This window comes from Gigantopelta aegis, chromosome 11 (assembly GCF_016097555.1).
Source record: "Gigantopelta aegis isolate Gae_Host chromosome 11, Gae_host_genome, whole genome shotgun sequence".
NCBI lineage: Eukaryota > Metazoa > Mollusca > Gastropoda > Neomphalida > Peltospiridae > Gigantopelta > Gigantopelta aegis.
This window is the reverse complement of record NC_054709.1, coordinates 24439689-24452186: the sequence shown is the minus strand read 5'-3', so window position 1 is coordinate 24452186 and position 12498 is coordinate 24439689. Positions and strand designations below refer to the sequence as shown.

The following is a 12498-nucleotide window of genomic DNA, read 5'->3' as shown; positions in this document are numbered from 1 at the left end:
TAGACCTGCATTATCAGCCAATGCACGAACTTTTCGTCCACATTGCAGTTACTGTAAAAAGGATAACCATCTTATCGTGGATTGTTTTAAAAGGAAACGCGATAATGCGCAAGTGGTCGGTTTAGTGAGGTCAGCTCCGTTAGCGAGAGAGTTAATGGTTAGTCCCATGGCAGAGAAAGTAAACCCGTATGTGTCCACTGGTATGGTTTGTGATGTGAAACAAGAATTGAGTCCTAAGGCTATATCAATCTATAGAGATACCGGGTGTAGTCAGAGTTTGATTACGCAAGAGTGTTTAGCTGGTATTGATAATTCAGACATAGGACGTAGTTTGGCTTTAACCTCGGTTACTGGAGAAAACATGGTTGTCAGGTTACATAAGGTTTTCTTGTGTTCGAAGTTTGTGACGGGACCAGTCATTATGGGTGTTGTGAAGGACTTGCCTGTGGAAAACATAGGAGTTTTGTTGGGTAATGATTTGACTAGTCAGTGTTGTCAGCCGAAATGTGACCAACTGTTAATTAAAGACAGCACTTTACCAATAGAAGAGTGTGAGGTTGATGAGATTAAATATCCTGCGTGTGTAAAGACTAGGGCTATGGCCAGTAGGTTAGCACGAGACCCAGAGGATATTTGTGATTTGTCTGATACGTGTGTGAGCCAGGAAATTGGAGTGGATGAGGTTATCAGTAAAATTGTAGACAAGTCAACTGAGGAATTAAATGTGGTGGAACCTGTTGATCTCCCGCAGAGGGTAAATGAACCAGTTGTGTTTGATAGAGGGGACTTACCTTGTAATAGACAAGAGTTAGTTCTAGAGCAGGGGGCTGATCCAAATTTGTTGGCAGCTCGCACTACCTTGTTAACTGTGGACAAGGGAGTATTAATGAATAAGAGAGTTAGAGATAGAAAGGATAGGAAGCAACTGAGCCAAGCTCAGAGCAAAATAAAATCAGTGGTTGATAGGAAGGCTAAGAGTCGGGAATTTAAACCAGGGGATAAAGTGCTGCTGTACCATCCCATTAAACGGGGTTCATTACAGAACAGGTATTTCGGTCCCTATGTTGTGCGCAAACGGGTTAATGAGACAGGGTATGTGATAAACACTCCTGATAGGGTTAGGAAAAGTAGGTATTGTCACATCAATTTGCTAAAAGGTTATTTTGACAGACTGCCGATAGTTCCAGAGAGACCGGTCCAAATTGAGAGACACTCAATTTCCTGTGATGACGTCAAAACTGCAGAGGTCAAGTTGGCCAACAGCCAGAGTATAGCAGATTTGAACCCCCAGCGAGCAAAGTTGACTACGTTGAAACAAGACAATGTTTCCATTGGTGAGAACCTTCCAACGATTACCAACACCTTAAGCCAAGATGTGCGCTTGGAACCCAACGCTACACTGATTCGACAGCACTACCGGAGAAAACCTGGAAAACGTGCGACGCTGAAAAAGAAGGAAACGAAGTTCCATTGGTCAGGTGAATGCGAGAAGTCATTCAACCGTCTCAAGCAGAGGCGCTACTCGTCTCCCGTGATGGCAGCACCAGACTACCGAAGGCTTTTCAAGCTAGCTGTGGGTGCCAATGACGTGTGTGCTGGAGCTGTGCTGTTCCCAGAAGACGAAGACGGACTGGACCATCCTAATGAAAGCCACCAACCAGAGAGTTTTGAGATGGAGTCTTCTTCTGCAGGAATTCCCCATTACCATTGAACATATCAAGGGCACTTCTAATGTAATCGCTGATGCCCTGTCCCGAAGTTGAACGTTATGATAATGTGTTGACATTCTTGATTTCTGTTTTGTTTATATATATTTTATTTGTATGCCAGGGACTCAGAGACTCAGTGTGATTACTGGTAGTCACCTTATTATTACATGTGTTATAAATGCCCGAATGCGTCGGTTAACGCACCTTTTTGTTTTAATGTAGTATATTTCCCTATTCCTAGAGTAGAGGAAATATCCCTTTTGAGGTGGGGGGGTGTGACGGAACATGCTCTTAATTTTGTTTTCGCCTGTGGCGATATTAATTGTGTTAGAGGGCCGTGTGCAGTTTCATTGCACGTAGCCCAGGTGGGAAACTTGTTACGTAATACTTCTGCGCGACGGTCGTCTAATACACACCCAGAGCAGGTGTGGAGGCCATGTGGCCAGTAGTTACGTAATACCTCCGCGCGACCGTGGAATCTCTAGCGAACTGGCGACATTAAGTCGGACAATCTGAGGTAAAAAATACCGCTTGGTCGCGGTGGAAATATCAGATGATAAGATTCGGTGCCGCGATGTACCCCTAGGCGATATTTCGATTTATAATAAATAGCTAGTATTTTAGAGTTATGGGGAGAACGAAAAAGGACGGCTCCCAGGGAACGTAGTCCGTTGGACTTTGGTAAATATTTTTATTTCTGCTCTGTTGTATAACCTTGATGTGATTGATGTGACTTTAAATATTTTAATACTGTATTATACCAATATTCTTTAGACAGTGTCTTCGGTCATCTGGCGAAGTAAATCGTAGACTTTTTGTTCTAACATTAGACGAGTATTTGGTAATATAAAGCTTAGCCAGTCATCCTAGAAGACCTAGGTAAACTGTAGGTTATTGTCTTTATTGTGATAGGTACCAGTATTAATTCTGTGTTACAAGGTTACTGAAGGAGTAGTTAGGGTTAATTAAAAATTAACCCGTTAGGAATAGAGCTGTAATTCCTTTATTAATTAAGTTCCCCTAGAAGTGTTTCTCAATTATCACACGTTACTGAACGATTAGTAAGGGTTAATTAAAAATTAACCAGTTAGGAATAGAGTGGTAATTCCTTTATTAATTAACTTCTCCTGGAAGCGTTTCTCAATTATCACACGTGTGGGTGTTGTGTCACGGTGAAGTGATTGGTATATTGTGTAACTAGACACCTAGAGATTAACTAATTAAGTGATCAGTTCTGGGTTGTTATTATTGTTGTTATTAATTAACTACTACGGCTGTACATTTGTCAGCGTAGATTAATACAGATTCCAAAGTGTATTGTGTTTTTGTTGTGTTTTCAAGTGAACTAAACGTGCTATAATAATAGATACTTATATAAGATCGTATCTCTGATCATACCTAGACGAGTCATACTAGGGTTTAACTGCCTGTTACAGAGAGATCTAATAGATATACAGTTAGGAGAGATAGTTGGACAATCGTGTTTTATTCAGTTACGGGTATTATAGAATCCCCGTGACAATTAGTGTTGTTGTTTTTGTTTTTGTTGCTGTTGCTATTATTATTATTATTATTATTATTATTATTATATTCATTACTTTGATGGTGATATTAATGATGATGATGATGATGATGATGGTCATTATTGATATTTTTGTTCATTTAACATTAGACTGCAACTCGTCAGATAAATGTTATTTGAAGGATGCTGATTTGCTATTCTCTGTGAATGATCTGTTAATACATCTTGTTTCACCAGGACGCGGCGGTGTATATTGACAGACGTCTGGGTGCTTCCGTTGTAGTCAGAAAACGAGAATCAGATCACAATAACTTCGACTTAGTAAGTTATCGCTAATTACCGTATATATTCAAATACGTTGTGAATTAATCAACACAAAATCTACACAAAGTCGGTTAAGTGCTCTCCTGAGGTGCGCCGGATCGAACGACCTCGGTGGATCCATTCGATTGATTGGCTTTTTATCGTTCCAACCTCTGCACCACAACTGGTCAAAGGCCGTGGTATGTTCTTTCCTGCCTGTGGGAAAATGCATATAAAAAAGATCCCTTGCTGCTAATCGAAAAGAGTAGCCCATGAAGTGGCGACAGCGGGTTTCCTCTCTCAGTACCTGTGTGGTCCTTAACCATATGTCCGACGCCATACAACCGTAAATAAAATGTGTTTAGTGCGTCTTTAAATAAAACATTTCCTTCCTTCCGTTAGATTTCGACTGCTGCTGTTTATCTCCAAAGTTACGGTTTTCAGAAAAGAAAACAAAAACAAAAAAACTTTTAACAAATTCCGAAAAAAGACATCAGAATAAAAATAGCTTTCCGTGTAACGTGTTACATCTTTAATTTTATTACCATCAAAATGTTCAAATGTTTTGGGATCAGTCAACGGTCATTGACATTCATTTATTAATCGCTATATATGAATAAGGTTTTGTTCTATTTTTTAAGGGTTTTTTTCTTTCGTTTTTCTGTAATTTTTAATATACATATATTAGGAAGGGAGTCTTCTCCTTGGAGGAAATGAAGTCTTCCTGGAGCCTTCCAGTCAAGAAAAACGTGATTCCGAAAATGATGCTAACACCCATGACGTCACTCCGGTTGAGCCCAGTATCGATTATGGAGACGATTACATTGTGATTCCAAAAAGTAAGTGAATAAACATTTCAAACAGTGAACTAATATCTGTATTTCTTTTGTTCCGAATATTATTATGTATAGAAGTACTCGAATAAGTATATGTCCATTATAATAATTTCTTATCAACACAACAAATTTGATATGACACAGTTATTATACATTTTTGTTTTTCCTGCAGTCTCTATGTACACTAGGCAAATATGGTGACTATAGTCCGTCTCACAAGGAACGCCTGTTTTCATGCTATGGAATTTACTATAAGTTGTTTTTTTTCTGAACCGATTGATTTGTACATTGCACACAAAATAGTATTGTTTTGTTATTTCCAAAACACTTTTACTTTTCTTCTTACGTCAAACCAAACTGAAATTATTTAAAAAAAAAAAAAAAAAAAACCAAACATATTTATAGATACATTTCTATATTTTCGTTAACTGACCAAAACTATAGGTTACGTGACATATGCCTGACTGGACTGGAAATGTGCAGACTATATTTTCAATAATATACTATTTAAATCATTCGTTTCAATCCAGTATATACAAACACAATTTTGTGTCACGATAAAGGTATAAATAATATATTTACTTATGAATTAGAAGTCTTATAAAGAATAACATCATTTATCATATAATATCTTACATTTTCAGTGCAATCAAAGTATGTGATATTTTTCAGATCACATACTTTAAGAATTTGATAACTTTGCAAATTAGATGTAAATTAATCGAGGTTACGGCACTAGGTTTATTGACATTTAAGCAAACGTACTTTGGTGACACTCCATAATTGACGTATGCATTCATATTCCTTAAATAAAAATATTTCATTGGCAATTTGACACTGAAAGCTGTCCAGCGTTCAGAAAACAAAGAACGTTAGGCCCTAATTTATTTTCATGTAAGGACATCCAAAATGACGTCATTCGAGTTTGACGTCATTTCCATTCAAAAATACAACGCACCACACATTCTTACGTCATTTGAATATCTAGTAATGGCTGACTGGAATTAAAGTTGCGTGTACAGTTTACAAAACCATGTTGTATGAAGCTTGAGATTATATGATAAAGAGATTATTACCCTCGTGTATTTCGGTATCGTCAATATCATATATTAGGAATAAAAATAATGTATTATGCTCCCCAGAGGCTCGCATAATACAATTTGTATTCCTAATATATGATATTGACGATACCAAAAAACACTCTGGTAATAACCTCTATGTATCTTGTATCACGTCATACTCCCATTTCTCAATTTGTGTACAAAAACTTTAATAAATGTAATTTTCTGACCATTCTCGTTGGAATGCAGGATAAATCAAATAAATGATTTACTGTTTTAAGAAATCGGCTTCCTCCTGTTCAGGTCGAATGGCTGACGTCGCTCGACTGAGGTTCGCGGTGTAATTAAAACCCGCAGTAAACACCGGCTTCGGTGGCGTCGTGGTTAAGCCATCGGACATAAGGCTGGAAGGTACTGGGTTCGCACCCCGGTATCGATCCCACCCAGAGCGAGTTTTAACGACTCAGTGGGTAGGTGTAAGACCACTACACCCTCTTGTCTTTCACTAACAACTAACCCACTGTCCAGGACAGACAGACCAGATAGCTGAGGTGTGGGGCACAGGACAGCGTGCTTGAACCTTAATTGGATATAAGCAGTTAAATAAGTTAAAATGAATTAATGCAGTAATCAGTTATACTCTATTTAGTACCTGACATCCAGTAGCCGATGATTAATAAATCAATGTGCTCTAGTGGTGTCGTTAAACAAAACAAACTTTAACTATTTAGTATCTACTAGCATTATGGTCGGTATTGGGACTCGAGTACTCGAGGGTCAAACTCGACCGAGACTCGAGTACCCGACACTTAGATGATAATGGACATGGACGCTGAACATGGATGCCAAATCATGCCATTGTATTGAATTCCATATAATTATTCGACTTTTGTTTTCCCTCCCCATGTCTTATAGCCCTACAATGTAACCGCGACAACCATACGGCAAACTGACGTAAACGAAATGTAATTAAATGAGAGTGCTCTTCCTTGCACGGGTACTCGAGTCCAGTGAACGGACTCGAGTCTTGCTAGACTCGTCCCATGCCCGAATACTCGTGGATACCCTAGTAGCTGTGGCAGTTTGTGCGTGGACCTCTGAGGTAGTACTAAACCAAATAACATCCGGTAAGGTCAAAGTTCGAGGTGCACCTACGTTTGATAGAGCAATTAATACCACAAGTCCTGTGATTGGTGATAAATGTGACGGTGTTTGTTGTAATAAAATGTTGGTTCATGTGGCCACTAAATTCCTGTGATTTAAGTTGAACTATTTACCAACTACCATTGTACTAAAAATAGCATGACCATTTGTGTGCGGTACTAGGATAGTCATAGACGCTACCCGTTATGTCTGAAATAAACAGCATAACCCCCTTTTATTTCTTGTTTACTTTCAGAGTGAGGGGTGGTAGTATTTATATCCACGGTGTGTTTCTCGATTGATACGCTGCATGTACAAATGTAGGAGCTTTAGCCACATGTGCTACTATTGTCTTCTATGGGATTTAATTTGGTGGTATACACTCTATTGGCATGGTCCGGTCAGTGTATCACGACTGGTATATCAAACTTCAAAGGCTGTGGCATGTGCCATCCTGTCTTTGCGATGGTGCACATCAACATTCCCTTACTACTTAAAAATGTAGCGGGTTTCCTCTCTAAGACTATGACAGAACTTCCAAATGTTTGACATGCAGCAGCCGATGAATAATGTACTCTAGTGGTGTCGTTAAACAAAACGAACATTAACTGTATTGACAGGGAGAGTTCACTGCTTCTTTTATTAAAGATAATAAAGAAAAGAGTATCACGTAGACTGGCGTAGCCCCTTGTTTTATTAAAGATAATAAAGAAAAGAGTATCACGTAGACTTGCCTAGTCCCTTGTTTTATTAAAGATTAGTATCACGTAGACTGGCCTAGACTTATAAAAGAGTATCACGTAGACTGGCCTAGCCCCTTGTTTTATTAAAGATAATAAAGAAAAGAGTATCACGTAGACTGGCCTAGTCTCTTGTTTTATTAAAGATAATAAAGAAAAGGGTATCACGTAGACTGGCCTAGCCCCTTGTTTTATTAAAGATAATAAAGAAAAGAGTATCACGTAGACTTGCCTAGTCCCTTGTTTTATTAAAGATAATAAAGAAAAGAGTATCACGTAGACTGGCCTAGTCCCTTGTTTTATTAAAGATAATAAAGAAAAGAGTATCACGTAGACTGGCCTAGTCCCTTGTTTTATTAAAGATAATAAAGAAAAGAGTATCACGTAGACTGGCCTAGTCCTTGTTTTATTAAAGATAATAAAGAAAAGAGTATCACGTAGACTGGCCTAGTCCTTGTTTTAATAAAGATAATAAAGAAAAGAGTATCACGTAGACTGGCCTAGTCCCTTGTTTTATTAAAGATAATAAAGAAAAGAGTATCACGTAGACTGGCCTAGTCCCTTGTTTTATTAAAGATAAAAAGAGTATCATGTAGACTGGCCTAGTCCCTTGTTTTATTAAAGATAAAAAGAGTATCACGTAGACTGGCGTAGACCCTTGTTTTATTAAAGATAATAAAGAAAAGATTATCGCGTAGACTGGCCTAGTCCCTTGTTTTATTTTAGATAAGACTTCGAGTGCCACTGCCAACATGAAAGACACAAAACGGGATAGCACAGAGAAACATACGGTGGAAGTGTATTTTGTCACAGACCATACCGAGTTAAAAGGGTAAGGCAACAATTGCATCAATATCTCGAGCACAGGTGTGGGTGTCATGACACATAGACACGAGTGTTATTTTAGGTTTTTCTTTACTACTACTACTATTTCTACTACTACTATTTCTACTATTACTATTTCTACTACTAATACTACTACTACTACTATTTCTACTACTACTACTACTATTTCTACTACTACTACTACTACTACTACTACTACCACTACCAATACTACTACTACTACTACTACTACTACTACTACTACTACTACTACTACTACTACTACTACTACTACTACTACTACTACTACTACTAGACTACTACTACTACTACTACTACTACTACTGCTACTACTACTACCACCAATACTACTACTACTACTACTACTACTACTACTACTACTACTAGACTACTACTATTTCTACTACTACTACTACTACTACTACTATTTCTACTCCTACTACCACCACCAATACTACTACTACTACTACTACTAGACTACTACTATTACTACTACTACTACTACTAATACTAATACTAATACTATGTATACTACTACTACTACTACTACTACTACTACTACTACTACTACTACTACTACTACTACTACTACTACTACTACTACTACTACTACTACTACTACTACTACTACTACTACTACTACTACTACTACTACTACTACTACTACTACTACTACTGCTACTACTACTACTACTAGACTACTACTACTACTACTACTACTACTACTACTACTACTACTACTACTACTACTACTACTACTACTACTACTACTACTACTACTACTACTACTACTACTACTACTACTACTACTACTACTACTACTACTACTACTACTACTACTACTACTACTACTACTACTACTACTACTACTACTACTACTACTACTAGACTACTACTGTCAAATATCGGTGCGTAATTAATTATTCTGACCGGGATGTAGCCCAGTGGTAAAGCACTCTCTTGTTGCATGGTCGGTCTGGGATCAAACCCCGTCGATGGGCCCATTAGGCTATTTTTTTCCAGCCAGAGCACCACGATTGGTATATCAAAGACTGTGCTATGTGATACACTGTCTATTGGATGGTGCATATAAAAGTCCCTTGCTACTAATGGAAAAAAATACCAAATGTTTGACATCCAATAGCTGATGATTAATAAATCAACATTAAACAAATTTCTTTAATTATTCCTTACCATTCTTTACCAGTCCCTTACTGGTCCAACGGGGGTGGACTTTATTTCGTCTTTGTACGTCCACTCAAGTGGTGTCGTTAAACTTTAACCTTCCGTCTGTCCGTCTGTCTATCTGTCCCACATAGTCGTCCGGCCTCTTTTGTTTTTGTTGTTTCTTTTGTTTGTTTGTTTTGTTTTGTTTTGTTTTCGTTTTGTTTTGTTTTGTTCGTGGTTGTTGTTTGTTGTTTGGTTTTTTTGAGTGTGTGGGTTTTTTTTTTTTTGGGGGGGGGGGGTTTGGGGGGGTTACGGTGTGGGGTTTTTTTTCGGGTTTTTTCGGGGTTTTTTTTTTTTTTTTTTTTGATATATATATATATATATATATATATATATATATATATATATATATATATATATATATATATATATATATATATATATATATAGCAATGCCTCGAGATACTGAGCTGATATTTTGTATATTTGTTTATCATGTATTGTTATGGCCAGATGCTGTTTCCCAGTTACGCGAGTTTATTGAAGGGCCACAACTCTGTCAAGCAATGGAATTTTGAACCGTTGAACATAGGGTCCCGGTAGGGTTCGTCTGTTGCTTTAGCAGAACTTGCGATGTTTGTTATTGCGTGTTTGATTTCATTTACATTTGGAGAGAGAAATTCCCAAGAGAAAGCAAACAGAAGGTTAAAGACCGGATGGCTCTATATTACACAGCGATGGCTGAATCGGTATGTGCTCTAGTGGTGTCGTTAAACAGCAGGTTAACGACCGGATAGCTGTATATTACATAAGGATAGCTGAATCGGTATGTGCTCTAGTGGTGTCGTTAAACAGCAGGTTAAAGACCGGATAGCTGTATATTACATAAGGATAGCTGAATCGGTATGTGCTCTAGTGGTGTCGTTAAACAGCAGGTTAAAGACCGGATAGCTTTATATTACATAAGGATAACTGAATCCGTATGTGCTCTAGTGGTGTCGTTAAACAGCAGGTTAAAAACCGGATAGCTTTATATTACATAAGGATAGCGGAATCGGTATGTGCCCTAGTTGTGTCGTTAAACAACAGGTTAAAGACCAGATGGCACTATATTACACAAGGATAGCTGAATCTGCATGTGCTCTAGTGGTGTTCTTAAACAGCAAGTTAAAGACCGGAAGGCACTATATTACACAAAGATAGCTGAATCGGCATGTGCTCTAGTGGTATCGTTAAACAGCAGGTTAAAGACCGGATGGCACTAAAATATTAAAGACCGGATGGCAATATAAAATACAGGGTTAGCTGAATCGGGATGTGCTCTAGTGGTGTCGTTAAACATCAGATTAACGACCGGATGGCACTATATTACACAAGGATATCTGATTCGGTATGTGCTCTAGTGGTGTCTTTAAACAGTAGGTTAAAGACCGGATGACTATATCACACAGGGATAGCTGAATCGGTATGTGCTCTAGTTGTGTCGTTAAACAGCAGGTTAAAGACCGGATGGCACTATATTACACATGGTCAGCTGAATCGGTATGTGCTCTAGTGGTGTCGTTAAACAGCAGGTTAAAGACAGGATGACTATATTACACAGGGATAGCTGAATCGGTATGTAATCTAGTGTTGTCATTAAACAGAAATTTTAAAGACCGGATGACTCTATATTACACAAGCATAGCTGAATCGGTATGTGCTCTAGTGTTGTCGTTAAACAGCAGGTTAAATAGAGGATGACTATATTACACAGGGATAGCTGAATCGGTATGTGATCTAGTGTTGTCATTAAACATCAGGTTATAGACCGGATGACTATATTACAGAAGCATAGCTGAATCGGTATGTGCTCTAGTGGTGTCGTTAAACATCAGATTAACGATCGGATGGCACTATATTACACAGGGATGGATGAATCGGTATGTGCTCTAGTGGTGTCGTTAAACAGTAGGTTAAAGACCTGATGACTCTTATTACACAGGGATAGCTGCATCGGTATAAGTTTGCTCAAGTGGTGTCGTTAAACATGAGACTAACGACCGGATGGCACTATATTACACAGGGATAGCTGATTCAGTATGTGCTCTAGTGGTTTCGTTAGACAGTAGGTTAAGGACCGGATGACTATATTACACAGGGATAGCTGAATCGGTATAATTGTGCTCTAGTGGTGTCATTAAACAGCATATTAAATACACAGGGATAGCTGAACTGGTATGTGCTCTAGTGATGTCGTTAAAGACAACAAAGAAACTTTAACTTCATCTTCTGCGTTCAATCAAGATTTGGCTGTATTAGATCAATAATCCGGATGTGATGACGAAATGTGAGTTTGATATTGAGGGGTGTGACTTGTGTCCAAACTTTCTGATTGGCAGTTTTGTAGGATGTGTTCTGGCGTTTGTTCTTCAGCACCACATTCACATTGGGCAGTATCCGCGAGACCCATCTTTTTCAGGTATTTTTTTCAGCTGGCAATGTCCAGTTCGCAGACGGAAAATTATGGTTTTCCTGTCTAACTGGTTTATGCAGTCTTTGTCAGGGGTGTATCCATTGTTTGTCTTCCAATCACATTTGAACTTCCGTTTTAGAAGATGGAGATGGAGGATTGGCTTTGTGGAAGGCAGCTACCTGCTTTGGTCATCTTTTTCATTGCCTGCAACTCCTATGTGTGCTGGGATCCACTGGAGGGTCACTTTTCGGCTTTGGGCAAGGATGTTTAGCTTAGTTTACAGCAGTTTGGTGATATGGTCTGTATAACCTGATGAAAGTGACTGGAGTGCAGACAGGGAGTCAGCGAGAAGCACTATGTTATGTTGTCCTTCTTCCTCGGCCAGATGTTCTGTTGCGACGATGAGAGCTTGCACTTCTGCTCTGTAGTTTGAGCTTAGCTCTCCAACAGGGGTGGAAAGGGAGACAGAGGATCCATCTGGATAACTGATATATGCTCCACTTCCACCATTTCGTATAGCATTCTCTGCTGAACCATCTGTGAAGGCATGGATCCATGTTGACTTCGGATAACGCTCATGAATCATTTCCACGGTGAGGGCTAGCTGTAGAGGTGGTGGCTGCTCCACCTTTTTGGCAAGTTCTGGAACATCCAGCCTAATTTCATGGAGGTGTGTTTGCACTCAGACATTTGGGGAGAGTTTCTCACACTGCAAG

General features: G+C 38.7%; 1 protein-coding gene across 1 annotated transcript in view; it reads left to right on the top strand.

Moving 5' to 3' along the window:
- Positions 1-12053, top strand: part of LOC121385101 — a 52014-nt gene extending 39961 nt beyond the window's left edge. The window contains exons 7-10 of the mRNA XM_041515636.1: positions 3469-3552; positions 4223-4373; positions 11312-11325; positions 11922-12053. Coding sequence (XP_041371570.1) covers positions 3469-3552; positions 4223-4373; positions 11312-11325; positions 11922-12053 — 381 coding nt within the window. The remainder of the gene's footprint in view (positions 1-3468; positions 3553-4222; positions 4374-11311; positions 11326-11921) is intronic.
- Positions 12054-12498: the final 445 nt, after the last annotated feature.